The following is a 21,427-nucleotide window of genomic DNA, read 5'->3' as shown; positions in this document are numbered from 1 at the left end:
CATTTTAAAAAAAATATATTTTTCTTCCAAAAATGTAATTAACTTTAATTTCAATTAATTTTAACTATGTGAGGTGTTTTTTTATTTATTGTGTGTTTCTGTTTTTTAGGGGGTTATTCTCATTGATAGTAATGGGAACTCAGATAAACGAGTTCCCATTACTATCAATGAGCATACTGCACAGTGATTGGTGGTCCAGGCCCATGTGACTCCAGCTTTTTCATGCGTGTGATGAAGTCCTCTTCCCGTTCGCTACATATTGAATCTAAGCCTCCGACTGGAATCGAAGGCACCTCCCTGACCACCAGGTACATTCATAGAAACATTTCGGGTCGGAGGCATTAGGCCCATTAATTCCAAAAGAAAGTATTGCAGCAATTGGTAAACTACTAGGAATACTTTCTTTTCAGTTGAAAAAGATTTCCAATTCTTATACTCTAGTAGCAGCTGTCTAAATTGTGGGCAATGCATTTCATTTATAATACATCAAAACAAAAAACATAATTAAATACTGTGTCAGACAGTATTTGAGTTGCGCTACAGGAGAAGTGAAAAGCTGCTGTACTGTAATAAACTATCAAAGTACTGAAATATGTCAAAGCACAAATGCAACTGTCTTGAACAAATGCTTTGTGTTTAAAGTTACATCATTCTTTTGCCCTTTGAGGTCTGGCCCTGCATCAACTTTGCAAATATATTGTAGGTCTTGATAAGGCTGTTACTTTGAATAATGTCGAACTGCTGGATTAGAAAAAACTACATATACTAGTGAAGACCATTTCATAGCCACTCTTATGCTATGCCAAGTTAATATCAAGGAATAATTTTTCTGAGACGAGTATGGCAGCTAATCAGAGAATCACAGGTGCACTGCCTGCAATTTTCTGTCACTTGAAACCAATGGACAGAATATCACAGGCTATACACCTGTTAATATTCTGATAAGCCACCTGTTGCATGCAAGGCCCCACCAGTGGTGCAAAGTCTCAAACTTTTACTCAATATTTTATATTAAGATGCATTATGAGAAAAATTAGATTTCTGGAATAACTGGATACCTATTTTTCTTACTTTTGGCTCTCAAAATAACTGCTGCAGCAGGAACAAGTTTTAGGTTGGAATATCTATTTACTTCAAAGATCAACATAATTTTTTTTTTTTTTTTAAATAGATGAGCCGACAAAATGTGTCCCCCAATGACCTTGATGCAGTTTACAGTGTGACAACCAACTCCTATTTCTGACATGTTCTGTAAATATCGGTTAAATCTCCACATTAATAACATAATTTTGTTTTTTTACAATTTTTTAAACTCTGGTCAATTAGACATTACACAAAAAACAGAAAAATTGCAATTCCATTTTGACATTTACACGATTCATGGACTTGATTAGGCTAGACTGGTATGCCATGTTAATCGATTCACTTGTGCACATCAGGATCTATGTAGTATCCTCTGTTTCTCAGTCTAGCACCAGGCGCTAATGTTTACAAACTTTTAAAAAATTTGGCGATTGTGTTCCAGGAAGGAATTGGCGCTTAAATCAGGTGCTCTACTTCCTTGTGGAGCACAATCGGCAGCAGGCGGGACGGTGAGTGGAGCAGCACTGCCACGTTGAAAGGCCCTTGCCTCCCTTAAAGGAAAGGGCCATCGCTGTAGGCTCCGCAAAAGTAAAAAAAAAACGTACCTTCTCCACGATGGCAGTCGCTATCCCGCCCAATCAGCCCAGCACTAAAGCAGAATGCCAGACTGATTGATCGCAGGCAGGAACTCGTGAAAAAATGCGCGAGACTGAAGGTAATTTAAAAAAATAATTTTTTTTAACCTCGGCCACCTTGCCTTTAAGTATGGAAGCCTCTTGCAGCTGCCAATGTTCGGATCCAGAGTGTTACCAGGGCGATGCGCATGGCAATGACATCACGATCTCCAGGCGATGGAGATCGGGTCATAACCCTGTACCACCGCAAAACTCCTGCCGAAAATGACGGGAGTCGATGTTATCGCCGTGCCTGGTCACAACCCGGTTAGCACCCCCCGGAGGCAACAACGGGAGGCACTAACGAGGCCAATGGGTTTTGAAACACAAACACTTGGGGAAAGTCTTAATGCCTTTCGGTGCCTACAAATCATATATTAATCTTCTTTTGATCTAATAATTGACTTGTTTGGAGTGTGTATGTGACCTAGCAGTAAATTCAGTTTTTCCTCCGCACAGCCTTTTTTCCCCCTTTTCCTTTCTCCGAGTACTAGGTAACCTGCTTCAGCTGGGAGGCTGATTGATCTGGGGTGCGGGCCTTTTACACAGTTGCTGTCATGGTTAGGTGACAAAATGCGAGTTTTAAGCTAGTTAAGCCAGACATTACGTCCACCTTTTCCCCCTCCCATTCCATCCCATGGAATGCAAATCGCCAGTGAGTTTGAATGAAATGCAGCCCTGGAATTTAAAATGTTCAAACATACTTCTTTATTACAATTCAAACAAATGTTAAGAGTTTACTACCAGACATACCTATTTTTCCAGAACATAATTATACTAAAGAGAATTCTGAAATTGTTAACTAATGTAAATAAACATCCTCGGCACAGAAGTGTAAGCAGCCAATGTAGAATTTCTATACATTAAACAGTCTCCTCACCACAGTCCTTCATTGCCCTACACCCGTGCCCCCCCTCCTCCGAGTGCACTGATATGTACATTTATAGAGGGTACACCTCTTTAAAAAGAGAGAATTTAACATTAAAAATGGGACATTCCAGTTAATTTTAATACACGTTTTAAACTTCACAACTGATCATTTTTTATTCCAAAATACAAATTTATAGGAAATGGATAAATGACATTTGGGTTAATCTTTATTCAACTGATCAACAAAACCATTAATTCCCCTAAAGCTCTGTGAACAGTTATCGCCTTTCCCTTCGGGTGGTACACTGTTTGCCACACTTTGCTCCTGACGTGATTGTTCACTCTAGGAGCAGATTCTACTGCATGTTACAGACAGAAATTCCTGATCTAGTGAAAAACATCACAACCTCAGGAATTTTAGCCTGCAACATGTGGCAGAGCTCATTCCCAGAACAAAGTGATAACATCGATAGGAGGCTGGCAAGATCTGTCTTGGGGCATGTCAATCAGCCATACCACAAGCCCAATTTATCACCTCGAGGGAGAGAGAGATAAACGTTTTCATATTTTGCATATGCCTTCCTAAACTGGTGCTGTTGTCAATATACAACGGCAAATATATTAAGTAATACATCAAATAAACTATCATCTTTTTAGCTCATATTTATCTCTGGAGAACAGATTTAGAATTATAGCTCAAAATAAGTGTAAATTATAGCGCTAATTTAATCCTTAAATTGAACAAAAGTTACCTGTTTTCTCACATTTGTGCTAGATGGCATTGTTGATGTTTTGGAACTGTGATCGGGAGGCATCACATATATCTTCCAAGTTGCTGTGGAGCTGTGGGTCTTCTCTGCAGCATAACATCTCCATAAGGTCTACAAAAGGCAAGATTATTATTTTACCAGTTTTAGTTGCAGTTGTTTAAGCTGCCATGATCCATTACTGTGGCAGCAAACTACAAGCAGTACAATATCACAAAAATCATCATCATAGGCAGTTCCTCGGAATCGAGGAAAACTTGCTTCCACTCTTAACACGAGTTCTTAGGTGGTTGTATGAGAACCACAGTCCCTGTCACAGGCGGGACAGACAGTCGTCGAGGGAAGGGGTGGGTGGGACAGGCCTGTCGCACGCTCCCTCCGTCGCCCGTGCCCGACCCCTGCATGCTCCTGGCGACAAGACCCGAGGTGCCCAGCGCCCCCCTGGACGCAACCACCCCCCACCCAGGGCGGCCCCTGGCCAGGGACCCCCAGGCGTCAGCGGGGCTGCCGCATTCCACCAAAAACATGAGCATAAACAGCGCTGGCCCCAGTGGTGGCCCAGAGAGGTCTTGCTATCTTTGTAGCATGAAGTTTGCCTTTTAGTACGTTAAATTGATTTCAGTGCTGTGAATATGGGATTCCTATGGCGATGCTGCAGTGACGTCAACAAGCTGTCTAAGTAGGCAATCAATCAAGAATTCTCACAGACAGCAAATGAGAAGCTGCTTTTATTCTCACTTTTTAAAAATGTTAGAGAGCAAAATAAAGGTTGTGGGTTTCACATGGGGATAAAGTAGAAGCTGAAATATCATGAACAAACTTTTAAAACATTTCTAAGTTTATAAAAAAAAATGTAATTTCCACATAATGCAAACATTTGACACTCCACAAATATACACATTAGTTTTTCAGTGCCAGAATGTTTGTTTACCAGTCAATACACTGTTAAAACCCCAGGTATAGCTATTCCAACAAGGCTTAACATTTAACGGGATATTTAACAGCAATTTTACCAGAGAAAACCCAAGTTTTTTTTAAAAAACAGTTTCACTGATTATATTGATTGCCGGCTATTGCGGCCGGTGGGCGAGGAGGGGTGTTTGGGCGGGGAGTGTCCACAGCGCAGCAAAGGTCGGAGCAATGAATGACTGACCGCAACTTCAGGATTTCTGCATTTAGATGCGCATTCGCTACATCGTGAAGTTGCAGTCAGTTCGACAGCATCACCCACTGCAAATTCCGGGACAAAGAGTTTAATTATGAGGGCAGGTTGCATAAACTTGGCCTGAATTCTCTTGAATATAGAAGATTGAGGGGCAATCTAATCATGGTGTTTAAAATGATAAAAGAATTTGCTAGGGTAGATAAAGAGAAACCATTTCCTCTGTTGGGGGAATCCAGAACAAAAGGGTATTAGAGTGAGTGAAATCAGGAAGCAACTTTTCATTCAAAGGGTAAATAGAAATCTGGACACCTCTCACCCAAAAGGATATAGTTTGCTCGATCAATTGGAACTTTCAAGACTGAGATTGAAAGATTGTTGTTATATCAGAGTATCCATGGAAATGGACAAATTGTAAATGGAGTTGAGGTACAGATCAGCCATGAATGGCAGACCAGACTCGAAGGACTGAATAGCCTACTCCTGTTCCTATGAAATAATTTTCTCAAACTGACACAAGGGAATTACTTATTCTATGAACATTGCAGGCAATTGTCAGAGGGACACTGGATGGATAACCTGTGACACCAAATTGCAAGCGAGTTAGGCCCAAATCACTTGCTGGATTAATTTTCTCCAGTCAAAAAGCCCTTTCACATGTCCTGCTTCTACTGCACATGTCAGCTAACTAGTGTAAGATATAGAACAAGAATTTTCAGAAAAAGGCAATTTGGCCCAAACTGTCTATTTGTGACATACCCTTTTGGGTAGATCTCAAGCATACCATGCCCCTTAATCCCTTCTCTTCACAGAAATGTTTTGAATTGTTTCTTGAACCATTTATATTGTCAATTACCCCATGTGCGTAAAGAAAAAATTCCACCCAATTTCCTTTCTAAATTTGAACTTACTTTCCTGTTATTTAAACCATTGCAAAATAAAATACACTTGTTAAAATGATGGAAGGAACTATTATTCGAGTCCAGACTTATTGTTGCATATAATATGATATTTTATTGTACAGTTTAGATAATTTTATATTGCGGTGCATATGTGCAGTCCATGCAATAGATAGATAACAAAAGGTTAGTGTGGTTGGGTTTTACCAGTTGATGTATCACAATACTTCAGTAACCGAGAAGTATTCAGAATTTAAAGTAAATATATCACGTTAAACATAATTTTAAGATTCAAAAGCAAAATACTGCGGTGCTGGAAATCTGAAATAAACAGAAAATTCTAGAAATACTCAGGTCAGGCAACATTTGTGGAGAGAGAAACAGAGTTAACATTTCAAGTCAATGACCTTTTGTCATTGGAGTCTGTGGGGCTCAATTTTCCCAGGTCATTTGCACCGTTTTTTTGGCGTGCGCCGTTTTTTCTGGCGTAATTATTTAATGCAAAGTTTCCCCCTGGAATCTGTGCCGGTGTTACGATTTTTCTACGTTAGGATTATTTGACGTGCTCTCATGTCTGCACCAGTTTTTAGCATTTTTCGCAGTTTGCCCCCAGAATTTTTATCCGAGGTCGGCATATCTGGCCACTCACGAAAAACCTTCTGGTGAGTTAACAGAATCGGCCACGCGCCTGGACACAGGGGCTTGAGGCTCGGCTGGAAAACAAGCCCGGGGGGGTGGAGGGGACCTGGGGGTGGGGAGGGAGGTGGCGATCAGAAGGCTGATGCACCAGGCACAAGACTGCAATGAGTTTTGGGGAGGGGGTGGAGGGGGTGAAGGGGAGAAGTCGCAAGACTGCAATGAGTTGGGAGCGGGGAGGAGAGGGAGAAGTCCCAAGACCTGGGTGTGGTCCATCCATACAGACCTTGGGGAAAGAGAACAAAGAACCTGTCCTGCCTGCCTGCCTGCCATTTTGAGCTTCTTGCAAAGATAAAGTTTAACTATGGGGGCAATACTGAATGCCATGCCTTGTGCGTGCCTTCTGCATGATGGTGCTACGTAGGAGACAATTGATTTGACGTCATCACATCAGAGTCCGTAGGGTGCTGGGCAGGAGGCCTTGCCCATGTCGGGTATATTGAGATAGGCGTTCGGACCTGCACCCGAGTGATGCAGACTGTGACAGAAGGCTGCGTTTCTGCAAAGAAGTTGTAAGTGAGATCTGTGAGTTGGTCAAAGCAGACCTGCAACCTAGAAGCATCAGGAGGACTGCTTTGTCAGTTGAAGTGAAGGTTACAGCTGCATTTTCATTCTATGCTCCGGATTGTTTCAAGCTACAACTGGGGATGTGTGCGCCATCTCTCAACATGCAACACATGTCTGCATTCGGCGGATGACAGCTGCAGTATATGCACGGAGGAATGACTACATAAAGTTCCCCATGACCGCCCAAGCAATCCATGACAGGGCTGTGAGCTTCTCCAGGATTGCTGGCTTCCCAAAGGGTACAGGGCTGCATTGATTGAATCCTCGCAAGGTGATGTGGGTACAGAGATGTAAAGGAACAGAAAAGGCTTCCACTCCATTAAGTGCTACACCACACCACTGGAACCTGCAGCATCGAATGGTAGGAAACCATGGAATGCCCCAACAACACTCAACCACTAGTCACGGAAGGAGCTGGCACTTCATTGGATGACTTCATCCATCTCCATCCCCTCCCCCTCACCCCCCATGCTCTTGGTCTGGAGGGTGAGATTGGAAGATGTTCGCCTCTTCAGGCTCGTCCTCGTCTGAATCATCTTCTGCCTCATCAGGATTGGCCTCAAGTTCTACAAAATATAACAGAACACAGACAAATGGTTAGCAGCAGATGAGGGGGCAGGGTGGGCGGCATGAGTAGGCTCACACAATGCAGGCAGCAGGCTGATTTGAAGGACCACAATGAATGATAGCACATTGCATCAACCAAAGCGTAGCTGATGGAGACATCCCCAGGAACCAAAGCATGACTAAGCCGCACAGTACTTAACATTTAGCCAAGCCAGACTTTGGAATTTGCAGGACTTACCCTCTCCCTCGAGTGTGGGCCCAGCTTGTACAGTGGTGGTTGCTTTTCTCCAGGCAAGACCCATCAAAGCAGCGACCCTCTCCTCCAAGGGTGTCAGTGGCTACAGATTTGCCGGGCCTCCTCCTGTTCGAGTTCCTCCTCCTGTTCAAGTTCTTTCCCTTTTATTATGTGCCACCTTCCTCTGCAAAGATGAAAATGCAACTTTTTAAAGAGAGGGTGTCTTTCTGCTGGGTGGGACATATACAGCTGGTCACATTTACAATTCCATTGAATAAATGAAAATATTACTTACACTAACTACTTGACCAATTCTTTTTACACTGGCCTCCAGATCTCATGGTGGTCACTATTGCACAGTAATCTTCTGCAACTTGGTTCCAATGTTTCTTCATTTCTTTGGGTGGAACTTTTACGTGACTTCTGCTGGTGTCCAGCTCCTGCAATCTGGTCTCAATCACAGTAACTAGTGCCTCCACTTCATCCTGTAAGAAATTCTTGGTCCTTGCACCACGTTGCATCTTGTATTGCTGCAAATCCAATTTTTCCAATGCTCTCTCACATCATCATAGGCAGTCCCTCGGAATCAAGGAAGACTTCCACTCCTGAAGTGAGTTCTTTGGTGGCTGAACAGTCCAATACAAGAGCCACAGACTCTCACAGGTGGGACAGATAGTCGTTGAGGGAAGGGGTGGGTGGGACTGGTTTGCCGCACGCTCTTTCTGCTGCCTGCGCTTGATTTCTGCATGCTCTCGGAGTTGAGACTCGAGGTGCTCAGTGCCCTCTCGGATGCACTTCCTCCACTTAGGGCGGTCTTGGGTCAGGGACTCCCAGGTGTCAGTGGGGATGTTGCACTTTATCAGGGATGCTTTGAGGGTGTCCTAATAGCTTTTCCGCTGCCCACCTTTGGCTCGTTTGCTGTGAAGGAGCTCCGAGTAGAGCACTTGCTTTGGGAGTCTTGTGTCTGACATGCGCACTATGTGGCTTGCATAGTGGAGCTGATCGAGTATGGTCAATGCTTCAATGCTGTGGATGTTAGCCTGGACGAAGACACTCTCAGCGCACTCCTACTCACACACACACTGGCTCTTTAAAAATGTCCGATTGTCAACCCAGAGCTGTACTGTGCATGCACGTCCATTGAAATAACGTCAAAAACATCCATTTTTTTGTCGCGGATGCGCAGAAGGTGCGGCATCATTTTTCGGCGCAGACAGCAGGCTCCACCCCGAGGCGACTGGACACGCTGCATGGTGCCAAATTTGGATTATACAATCGGGGAAACTTTGGCAAAATATTTCTGGCACATTTCTGGCCTAAAAAAAAAACTGGCGTAACTCTGGCAATATGCCAGAAAAGCGCTTGGGCAAAATTGAGCCCAACAGTCTAGACTTCCTGCCCGTCACCTGGTGATCTTTTTGCAGATCTGAATGGGAAGGTGACAGAAAGGTACTCAGGAGTATGACAATGATTTGCAAATCACAAAAATATATCCTCGGATGTATTTACCGTTTTGAGGAAGTAAATGCATGTTTAGGCAAGTAAAATATACACTTAGGCAACTAAATTAGCTTATGACAGCTGATGCATGATTAAAGATCATGGCCTAGAAATTCGGGTCCTTTGTACGTCCCATTTGGAGGGCTCTAATGGGGCGCAAATAACTTTTCGTCCAGGCACGGCACCGTTAACGACTCCCACTAAATTCTGTGGGAGATTAGTGGTGGCAGTAACCCATAACGCCATCATGACCGTGCGCAGCGCCCAGGACCCGAAACTGGTTATCGCCCAGTGAAGCTACGGCGGCCGATACCAGCGACAACTTCAGGGGACATGTACAGGGTGGCTGGCCGCTTACAGGATGCAAATTAAAGGCAAGGTGTGGGCCTTTGACATTTAAATTTTTATTTATTTATTTATTTATTTATTTTTAACTATTTTGTCGAGTGCCCCCTTAGCGCTTCGACCGCGAGGCCTGTGCCGCGACCGTTCCCTGTGGTCCATGGAGGCTCGTTTCATCACTACAGAGTTTGCAGCTTGGGCCCTTCCCTTTAATGAGAAGAGCCCCTGCTATGCAACAGCCCCACACATCCACCCCACTAGCGTCCCAGAAAGGAAGTGGTGCGCATTATTTTGTGCTCCATTTGCTTTCGGGGGCAGTAACCAGAATTTAGCGAGCGGGGTGGGACCTCTACGCCTGCTGCAAAATGTCCCGCCTCCCAGATGTTATCGCCCCCAAACAGGGTGCAACAGAATTTCACCCCCTTTATGTCTCTTTGAAAGTAGAGTACAGACATGTACGATTGTAGAAAATGAAAAATGTTGCATATTGGTCCACATTAACCATTTGATATTATCCAGTTACATATTCATTACAGATCAAATCTTGATATTCAATTCCACAAAAAAAACAAGGAAACTGTTATATATGTATTCTTGTATCTAATCTGTACAGCCACCAGAAGGCTCATCCTCTGGAGTCCGAAGGGATCCTACAATCCCTTGGGAGCACAGGTATTTAAGGAGGCCTCACAGGTTGGAGAGGCTCTCTGGACACCTGTAATAAAAGGCAAAGGTCACACATTATTTTGAGCTCAGTGTTCAGTCTGACTCTTTCTCCATACATAACAACTGGCGACGAGATACAGATAGCGAACCCAAAGATGCAGAGAACAGTGGGCATCCTGGAAAAATTCTCGGAGGGAGATGATTGGGAAACTTTTGTGGAGCGACTCGACCAATACTTCGTGGCCAATGAGCTAGATGGGGAAGAGAACGCTGCCAAATGAAGGGCGATCCTCCTCACCGTCTGTGGGGCACCAATGTATGGCCACATGAAGAATCTGCTCACTCCAGCGAAACCCACGGAGAAATCGAACGATGATTTGTGCACACTGGTCCGAGAGTATTTGAACCTGAAGGAAAGTGTTTTGATGGCGAGGTACTGGTTCTACACCTACAAAAGATCTAAAGGCCAGGAAGAGGCGAGTTATATCGCTGAGCTAAGACGCCTTGCAGGACATTGTGAATTTGAAGGACACTTGGAGCACATGCTCAGAGACTTTTTCGTACTTGGCAGTGGCCACGAAACCATACTTCGCAAACTTTTGACTGTAGAGACCCCAACCTTGAGTAAGGCCATAGCGATAGCCCAGCCCACGCTGGGTGGTACCAGGCGATGGTCCCACGCTGCTCGGCTGGAGCTGGCTGAGAAAGGTACGCTGGAACTGGGACAACGTGCGCCTAGGTCGTATTAAACAAATTTCCTTTGCTGTTCGAACCAGGCATCGGGAAATTCCAAGGTACAAAAGTGCTGATCCACCTAATTCTGGGGGTGCAACCCATCCATCACAAGCCAAGTACAGTTCCGTACATGATGAGTGAAAGGGTAGAGATCAAGCTAGACTGGCTGCAAAGAGAGGGCATCATTTCACCAATTGAGTTCAACGAGTGGGCCAGCCCGATCATTCCGGTCCTCAAGGGAGACGGCACCATCAGTTACTTTGTAATTGCCACAGATTCTATCAATCGTTTCTCCGTGTAGGACCCATACCCACTACCAAAAGCCGACGACCTCTTTGCAATGCTGGCGGGAGGAAAGATGTTCATGAAGCTGGATCTGTCTTCAGCCTACATGATGCAGGAACTGGAGGAATCATCGAAGGGTATCACCTGCATCAACACGCACAAAAGCCTTTTTATTTATAACTGATGCACATTTGGAATTCGATCAGCGGCGGCAATATTCCAGAGAAACATGGAAAGCTTACTGAGGTTGGTCCCGCACACCGTGGTCTTCCAGGATGACATCTTGGCCACAGGTTGGAACACAGTCAAGCATCTGCAGAACCTGGAGGAGGTTCTTAGTTGACTCAACCGCGTGGGGCTCAGGTTAAAACACTCGAAGTGCGTTTTCCTGACACCTGAAGTGGAGTTCTTGGAAAAGAGGATTGCGGCGGATGGCATCAGGCTCACCAACGCGAAGATGGAGGCAATCGAGAATGCACCAAGGCCACAGAACATGACGGAGCTGCGGTCGTTTCTGGGACTCCTGAACTATTTTGGTAACTTCTTACCGGGTCTCAGCACACTGTTAGAACCACTGCATGTCTTACTACGAAAAGCAGATGAATGGGTTTGGGGCAAAAGCCAAGAAAATGCCTTTGTAAAAGCGAGAAAATTGTTATGCCCAAACAAATTGCTTATGTTGTATGATCCATGTAAGCGTTTGGTACTAGCATGCGATGCGTCGTCATGACGTCGGGTGTGTATTGCAACACGCTAATGATTTCGGGAAACTGCAATCGGTTGCTTATGCATCCAGGAATCTGTCTAAGGCTGAGAGAGCCTACAGCATGATTGAGAAAGAAGCGTTAGCGTGTGTCTATGGGGTAAAGAAAATGCATCAATACCGGTTTGGGCTAAAATTCGAATTGGAAACTGACCATAAGCCACTCATATCCCTGTTTTCCGAGAGTAAAGGGATAAGTACCAATGAATCGGCCCGCATCCAGAGATGGGCGCTCACGTTGTCCGCATACAACTACGCCATCCGTTACAGGCAGGCACAGAAAACTGCACTGATGCTCTCAGTAGGCTGCCATTGCCCACCAAGGGGATGGAAATGGCGCAGCTTGCAGATTTAGCCATGGTTATGGAAGCATTTGAGGGTGAGCAATCACCCATCACTGCCCGACAGATCAAAATCTGGGCGAGCCAGGACCCCTTATTATCCCTAGTCAAAAGCTGTGTGCTTCACAGGAGCTGATCCAGTGTCCCAGTGGAAATGCAGAAAGAGATAAATCCGTTCCAGCGGCGCAAAGATGAAATGTCTATTCAGGCAGACTGCCTTCTGTGGGGCAATCGAGTAGTGGTTCCCAAAAAGGGCAGAGACACCTTCATCAATGACCTCCACAGTACCCACCCAAGTATTGTAATGATAAAGCGATAGCCAGATCCCACGTGTGGCGGCCCGGTATCGATGCGGACTTAGAGTCCTGCGTTCACAGATGTAATACATGCTCGCAGTTAAGCAATGTACCCAGGGAGGTGCCGCTAAGTTTATGGTCTTGGCCCTCCAAACTGGTCGAGGATACACATTGACTATGCAGGCTTGTTCTTGGGTAAAATGTTCCTTGTGGTTGTAGACGCGTACTCCAAGTGGATTGAATGTGAGATAATGTCAGCTAGCACATCCGCTGCCACTACTGAAAGCCTATGGGCAATGTTTGCCACACACGGCCTACCCGATGTCCTGGTGAACGACAAGGGGCCATGTTTTACCAGTGCTGAGTTCAAAGAATTCATGACCCATAATGAGATCAAACAGGTCACATCTGCCCCGTTTAAACCAGCGTCCAATGGTCAGGCAGAGAGAACAGTGCAAACCATCAAGCAAGGCTTGAAGAGGGTAACTGAAGGCTCACTGCAGACTCGCCTATCCCGAGTCCTGCTTAGCTGCCGCACGAGAACTGCTCATGAAAAGAGCACTTAAGACAAGGCTCTCGTTAGTTCACCCTGATCTACATGAATAGGTAGAGAGCAGATGGCTTCAACAAAGTACATACCTGGGGATCCATGTGCATGAATCCCAAAAAGTTAGTTTGCAGGTAATCAGGAAGGCAAATGGAATGTTGACCTTCATTGTGAGAGGGATGGAGTACAAAAGCAGGGAGGTCCTGCTGCAACTGTACAAGGTATTGGTGAGGCCGCACCTGGAGTACTGCGTGCATTTTTGGTCACCTGACTTAAGGAAGGATATACTAGCTTTGGAGGGGGTACAGAGACGATTCACTAGGCTGATTCCGGAGATGAGGGGGTTACCTTATGATGATAGATTGAGTAGACTGGGTTTTTACTCGGAGTTCAGAAGGATGAGGGGTGATCTTATAGAAACATTTAAAATAATGAAAGGGATAGACAAGATAGAGGCAGAGAGGTTGTTTCCACTGGTAGGGGAGACGAGAACTACGGGGGAGCCAATTTAAAACCGAGTTGAGAAGGAATTTCTTCTCCCACAGAGTTGTGAATCTGTGGAATTCTCTGCCCAAGGAAGCAGTTGAGGCTAGCTCATTGAATGTATTCAAATCACAGATTTTTAACCAATAAGGGAATTAAGGGTTATGGGGAGCGGGCGGGTAAGTGGAGCTGAGTCCACGGCCTGGTCAGCCATGATCGTGTTGAATGGTAGAGCAGGCTTGAGGGGCTAGATGGCCTACTCCTGTTCCTAATTCTAATGTTCTTGTTCTTATGTTATGTTCTTATGTTAGTGCAAATGTGTCACGCGAGATTGAAATCAATGATCCTGTATTTGTATTGAATTATGGACAAGGTCCCAAGTGGCTCCCTGGCACTGTCGTGGCCAAAGAGGGGAGCAGGGTGTTTCGAATGGACTCATTCACCAGAAACACTTGGGCCAAATCAAAGTTAGATTCACGGACTATCCTGAGCAACCCACCTTGGACCCTACCTTCTTTGATCCCCCAACACACACACCAGTGGCAACCGGCACCATGGTTGACCACGAATCAGAACCCATCATCCACAGCAGCCCAGCAGGACCCAACACACCAGGCAGCCCAGCAAGGGCCCAACAAATGATCCAACAATACCAGCTTTCACACCGAGATGATCAACCAGGGCAAGAGGGGTTCCAGATCGACTCACATTGTAAATAGCTACACTATTGACCTTGGCGGGGGAGGGGGGGGGGGGTGGGGAAAGTGTTGATATATATGTAAACTTGTATTTACTCTGTACAGCCACCAAAGGGTCCATCCCCTGAAGTCCCAAGGGATCCCACAATCCTTTGGGAGCACAGGTATTTAAGGAGGCCTCACCAGGTAGGAGAGGCACTCTGGAGACCTGCAATAAAAGACTACGGTCACACTTTACTTTGAGCTCACAGTGTTCAGTCTGACTCTTTCTCCATACATAACAGAAACCATGTTACTTTTACACCTACTTTGCCTTATTTTTTTACTTTTCTTCCAATTTTCTCCCATGGACAGAGAGGGAGGAAGAAAGAAAGTGAGAAATAACCAGTGACAATTACAGCAAAAGTGAAACACAGTTTTAAGAAAAATTGTCCGAGAACATCAAGAATATTGTGAAATATTTAATCACCAAATATGTACATCTGACAGCAACTGAAAATAACATAGGTGAAATCAGCATTTGGAGAATTGCTTCGATACACTAAATTTCATGAATATAAACACTGCAGAACAATAAATGCAGTTGAGACCTCAGAATATAACACATGAAGTAATAGCTGTGATCTGTACTGTAAAAGTTCTTGATTGGTGACTAACATTTCCAAAAATGAGGACATAACATTTTTAAGGAAATTCATGTAAAGTTGAACTATGGGGCATGAAGAAAGTGAACGAGGTCACTAATTCCCAGTACAAAAACTGAATGTATGAAGCAAGGAGGTTATGACTTAACATGTGCCAGATTTCAAATTTGGCAAAAATAGATTTCACATTAACTATCATTCCCCACAGATAATTAATGCAGCCAGATGTATTTATATATTTTACATTATTAGCTGATGTCCCATGGGTTGCTCATGATGAGTAAAGGTTTATTAGAAACCAGGGTCTTATACCAAATACTATTATCAAGGATACAGATTGACCCAAGGATCTGGGAGAACTGAGAAGGGACCTGGGCTCCAGCAGTACAAGGATTATGGTCTCAAGGTCTAGCAGTAATTTGAGGCAGATCCTGTGTTTTCTGATAATGCTATTACCCTTCAATACACAACCTTTCTTAGCGAACACTTGTGATTCAAAATTCTGATGGTAGGGGTTGGAAATCCGTCTGTCACGATGTCGTAGCACTAATCCTGAAGTAAATTGCGTGATTGGATAATTGAAATACTGAAAAGCATGGAAGCTCTGTAGGAAGAGCCTGCAATACTCGACACCAGGTACATCAACAGGGTATGAAATCTGCTGTTGTTTACAGGGGTAATGGCAACACTGGAGGAAGCAGACACGAAGGAGGAGGTTGGCAGCCAGATTTAGGGTATTTGATCTAGATGTCGTTTTAATGGAGTTATCGAACAGGAGCAGGAGAGGGACAAAGTCCCACCAAGCCAATCTTGTGGCGAGATGAGCATCACAGTCACATGGATGCCACAAGGAACATCTCAGAGGACGTGTGGCAGACAAAAGGGATTATGACTGTAAATATCTGTGTCAATGTCCGAGACAGATTCAACACAATACATAGCCTGCAAGAATGTCTGCATTTGTCCTACCTGATGGAAACATGCAGACCATTTAGATTTCCTTCAAGTATTTATCAAATTCTCTTTGAATGTTACCATCCATTCAAACAGTGCATTCCAGATCACAACAACTCAGTGTAAAAAAAAAACTGTTTCCTCATGTCGCCTCTAGTACTTTTCCAATCACCTTTAACCTGTAGAACCAAGTTATCCATGCACCTGCAGTAGTGATGCAGCCTGCTGAAGAGTCCACCCTGGACTCAGAAGCCCTCAGTCCCAAGAGACTCATCATACCCCACAGTGCATCAAAGCAACATTGGCATCCCCAGCCCTCAGCACAGAACAAAGGATATGCTTAAGAAAAGAGAGGGGCACCGAACATAGGCTCAATGCTAATAGGAAGCATTACGCGCTTGTGGCGGTCATCAGCATCGGGCGATATCGGGTCCAGGCCGAAAAATTCCCGACCTGAATTTGGGTCGGGGCAGCCAGCTGACCACAAAGTGGCGGCCACGGGATTCCGACGCATGACTGCTGCAAACGGATACTAACGGGTCTTTGAGACCCTGAATTTCGGCCCCAACTCCTCTACCAACGGTCTCTTATCTTTTTCAATCTTCTTGCAACACTTTCTTGTTTTCAGCCTTTTGTCAAATCTGACTACCCCTCACTACTAAAGAATGGAATCCAACCAACTAACTTGGCAATTACCCCTGCAGAATGCAAATTAATAGGTTGTCACAGCAGCAGTGACTGAACGGTTGCTGGAATATCAAATTATCTTCCATTGTCTCCAGGATATTAGGTGTAGCAACTCCATCTGAAACCTAATACACACTGCCAGTCCCGCTGTAGTGTGAATTTAACCTTTTTGAAGCAAGCTTTAATTTAAAAGTACATTTTTAAATAATTTATGTAGAGATCCTGCTGCAGAAGAATTGTCAAAAAATGTAGAAACTTGATAGCAGATTTAGAGGGGGAAAGTTTTACAATGTTGACTTAAATTTACAATTGCAATGTTCGGCCTTTACTTTATCAACATGGCTGATACAACTGGAGGCTGAAAATCTCAAGCTGCTCCAAGAAGGCACCTAGTGGTAAGGAACAGTAACTGTATGCTGACTCAAAATCTCAGTTAAATAATGGCCCAAAAATTCCGACAAAAAGTGACCGCCGTTAGTTAGACTTGCGCATGCCCATTTAATCTGCATGATATTTTGCACTGCATGTTGCTGGAATTGAGAGATGGAAATGGCACAGCACCCTCTATGGGGCATCTAGGATCTGAGTGACCAAGGCAAGCAACTGCGCATCTCCTTAACCAATCAGATTGTGAAATGAACAGCGCATTGTCTGAACAAGAAAGTGTAAGTTAGATTGATGAATTCAATGTCAAATCAGGTGCAAAGAGAAAATAAAAAATGGGAAAGAAAGATTGGATTGAGAGAGAGAGGAAAAAAAAAGTAAGAGAGATTTTTTTTTCAAAACTCCAACAATTAAAACTGGAAGGAATGAGACTCCGCATTTAGTTAATTTTAAGTGCCAGAGAGATTGACTGGCAGTAATTAACACTTATCACTTCCTTAAAAGGGTACTTAAGACTTGAAATGACTTGACTTAGCTTGCTGTGGCAAGTTTACTTTGTATCCACTGTGCACGTACATGAACTTCATGCCACTCAAGACATTTGAATGAGGAGCCAGAGATGGAGATGTCATTTTCACAAAGCTAATGGTGGAGCAGTGCATCTCGGACAGCAACTTCGAGATTTCCACATTTAATCACGCATCTGCCTTCGCCTAAATTTGTCATGGCATTTGCACTTAAATAATGGTGACACGATTAGTCTCATCATTACTTTGACAGCAATTTTTGGCCCAAAAATCGTTGTCACCAACTAGGGTTTACTACAGTTAGTGTTATTAATGTTAGCTATAACATTAGCATTAAAAAGCCCCATTACATTGACACCCACAGGCATAAGATAGCACAGGTAAATCTAATGGAAAAATGCTATAAAGTTAGTTGCTAGAAGGACTTTTCAATGCATTTTGAAACAGAATGTTATCATCCACCCACCATTTTTAATATATTATAATAAAAGCACTAAAATTTACAACAAAATAATTAAATTCACCTATGCATTTTCTGTGCTCACACTTTGTTTTGAATTTTTTGTTTATAAGCTATACATCTCCACTTCTGTATATCAATATAATATTACTGAGGAGTGAGGATGATTACCTGCGTAAAACAATTTTGGGAGATTGAAACCAAAATTTGTTTATAAAATATCAAAAACAAGTTAACAAATAAGCTTTTCAATGTTTTCCTGAAATAATTCTTCTGAAAAAGATAGATTATAATATTTAAGGGGTTGTTTATTTAGCAAATAAAGCATGTTAAATGTGCGACAAGACATTTTGCATTCTTAAATGAATCTTTATATTCTGTAATGTCAGAATACTGATACTAACAGGGTGTTCTGATTTAGGATTTATGCACCATGATCCAATCATGCTAAAAACAGCAAATAAGTTTTTCTTCTTGGAACAAATGAAAAATAAGTTCCTATTCTATGTGAGGATCTCTTACAAATTTCTTTCCAAATTCTTTCAATGAAAATGTTACTCCTACATTATTTTTGCAATACCACAGCCACTAACCAAGCATGACGAATACCACAAAAAAAATCTCAGCCATGTCGAAATTATAGCCTGTGGTGGCTCGTGTGTGGTTTTCAAGCCTCCATAATCCAGGCCTCCCACCCTAGGATACTCAATCCCATTTAGATTTGTTAATTACTGGTTTACCCGATTTGAATTTTATGGGTCTAGAGGTTTGAAATTCGGAGGCTGTTTTTAAGCATAATTGCTGCACTTTGCATAAATCCTAAACCAGAGCACCAAGATCTGTTAGTATCAGCAACATCAGACAAGAACATTTAGATAAACATGGATTTAAACTTTATAGGGCTGCATTTCATCGGGGGTTCTCCCACTCATCTGCTGTAATTTAGGCAGAAGAGTCACGGAAACCTTGGAAAATCACTGCTTATTTTTCCAGGGTTTCCAGGGTACCTTTGCCAAAGGAGAACCCCTGTATAAATTCACCCACTATATGTGCCTCCTGAGGTTTCATGGTACACAATTATGCAGCCCATAAAGATAAAAAGCTTGGTAATACTGTGCAGATGTACACGATTCAAGTTCCACACCAACTAAATAAATGGGAGAAAACCACCACGATAGAGTTACATTTTTTCTACCATTTGATAAGGGGGATAAAGGTTTGAAAGACACATGTACAAGCAAAAAAAAAAAAACAGAATCCTAACCAACATACTTTTGTTATCAACTGGTCGACAATATAATGCACAATTTCAATTCCCTTGTGGCTCTTATCGACATTAATACCTTTTCATTATATGTTTAATGCATACCTGAATAAGGGAGGCAGCAGCAGGTATTTGCCGACTGAAATGTTTTTGACGCTGTTTCTGTTGAACCTTGAGAGCAAATCCAGATCCCAGTATACCCTTAAAATTGAACATTTCATTAAAACACGTCATTGCACTTCAAAGTAAAATTATTGTACTACATTATAATACTTCTTTTGTAAACCATGCAACTATCTTCTGGTACCAAACCAATTCTGGTACAACCAAACTGAATATGGAAGAATAACAAAGTTGTAGGAAAAAAATTACGATATTCTCTTCTGTTTATACATTTAATTATCTTCATTCCATGGCGCATAAGAAAATTTCTTGACCAGACTTCTTTGCAGCAACAGAATGGATGATTTTACAAAAACATTGAAATTCTCCTGGGGCTAATAATTTCTACTTAAATAAGGAAATGATTGAACACTTTGGGCCCAAGTTTCCACATGATTCGTGCCTGATTTTTAGGAGCAACTGGTGGAAAACGGACTATTTTAGAAATCGCAATTCTCCACATTTTTTTTTCTGCAGTTCTAGTCAGGGAGAACAGTTCTAGTTTAGAACAGAATTTTTTCTTCAAAAGGGGACGATTCCGGCCACTGACGCCTGATTTGAAAGTTTCCACAGTGAAAATGTAGTCCAAACTAAAGTAGAATGGAGCCAGTGAAGATTTTTGTAGAACTGAAAAAACCTGTTCTACACATTAAAAAATCAGGCGCAGGTTACAAATTAGGCGTCCAGAACGAGGTGGGGAGGAAGGTAACTCATTAAATTCGACAATAAATCCTTATTTATACTTCTACAAATATTATACAAATAAATCCAACCTGAATAAACATTTATAAGCCAAGAAAAGATTAAATAAACCATCTTCCTACCTGTGTGAAAGTGCTTCAGCCAGGGAAAATTCTGCAGCCGTTCGTACCGCTGAGAGAGAGAGAGAGAGAGAGAGAGAGAGAGAGAGAGAGAGAGAGAGGGAGAAGGAGAAGGAGAAGGAGGGAGAAGGAGAAGGAGGGAGAGGGAGAAGGAGGGAGAGGGAGAAGGAGGGAGAGGGAGAAGGAGGGAGAGGGAGAAGGAGGGAGAGGGAGAAGGAGGGAGAGGGAGAAGGAGGGAGAGGGAGAAGGAGGAGGAGGGAGAGGGAGAAGGAGGGAGAGGGAGAAGGAGGGAGAGGGAGAAGGAGGGAGAGGGAGAAGGAGGGAGAGGGAGAAGGAGGGAGAGGGAGAAGGAGGGAGAGGGAGAAGGAGGGAGAGGGAGAAGGAGGGAGAGGGAGAAGGAGGGAGAGGGAGAAGGAGGGAGAGGGAGAAGGAGGGAGAGGGAGAAGGAGGGAGAGGGAGAAGGAGGGAGAGGGAGAAGGAGGGAGAGGGAGAAGGAGGGATTGAGAAGGAGGGATTGAGAAGGAGGGATTGAGAAGGAGGGATTGAGAAGGAGGGATTGAGAAGGAGGGATTGAGAAGGAGGGATTGAGAAGGAGGGATTGAGAAGGAGGGATTGAGAAGGAGGGATTGAGAAGGAGGGATTGAGAAGGAGGGATTGAGAAGGAGGGATTGAGAAGGAGGGATTGAGAAGGAGGGATTGAGAAGGAGGGATTGAGAAGGAGGGATTGAGAAGGAGGGATTGAGAAGGAGGGATTGAGAAGGAGGGATTGAGAAGGAGGGATTGAGAAGGAGGGATTGAGAAGGAGGGATTGAGAAGGAGGGATTGAGAAGGAGGGATTGAGAAGGAGGGATTGAGAAGGAGGGATTGAGAAGGAGGGATTGAGAAGGAGGGATTGAGAAGGAGGGATTGAGAAGGAGGGATTGAGAAGGAGGGGATTGAGAAGGAGGGATTGAGAAGGAGGGATTGAGAAGGAGGGATTGAGAAGGAGGGATTGAGACGGAGGGATTGAGAAGGAAGGGATTGAGAAGGAGGGATTGGAGAAGAATACTATTCTGGGATTGAGAAGGAGGGATTGAGAAGGAGGGATTGAGAAGGAGGGATTGAGAAGGAGGGATTGAGAAGGAGGGATTGAGAAGGAGGGATTGAGAAGGAGGGATTGAGAAGGAGGATTGAGAAGGAGGGATTGAGAAGGAGATTGAGAAGGAGGGATGGAGAAGGAGGGATTGAGAAGGAGGGATTGTGAAGGAGGGATTGAGAAGGAGGGAAGAAGGAGGGATTGAGAAGGAGGGATTGAGAAGGGGGGATTGAGAAGGAGGGATTGAGAAGGAGGATTGAGAAGGAGGGATTG

General features: G+C 43.7%; 1 protein-coding gene across 1 annotated transcript in view; it reads right to left on the bottom strand.

Moving 5' to 3' along the window:
• kcnq1.2 (potassium voltage-gated channel, KQT-like subfamily, member 1.2) overlaps positions 1-21,427 on the bottom strand; it is a 1,103,902-nt gene that overhangs the window by 912,304 nt on the left and 170,171 nt on the right. The window contains exons 8-9 of the mRNA XM_070901706.1: positions 19,202-19,297; positions 3,380-3,508 (exon numbers count right to left, since the gene is read on the bottom strand). Of these exons, the coding sequence (XP_070757807.1) occupies positions 3,380-3,508; positions 19,202-19,297 (225 nt within the window). The remainder of the gene's footprint in view (positions 1-3,379; positions 3,509-19,201; positions 19,298-21,427) is intronic.

This window comes from Pristiophorus japonicus, chromosome 15 (genome assembly GCF_044704955.1).
Source record: "Pristiophorus japonicus isolate sPriJap1 chromosome 15, sPriJap1.hap1, whole genome shotgun sequence".
NCBI classification, from domain to species: domain Eukaryota; kingdom Metazoa; phylum Chordata; class Chondrichthyes; family Pristiophoridae; genus Pristiophorus; species Pristiophorus japonicus.
This window is presented reverse-complemented; position numbering and strand designations above follow the sequence as displayed.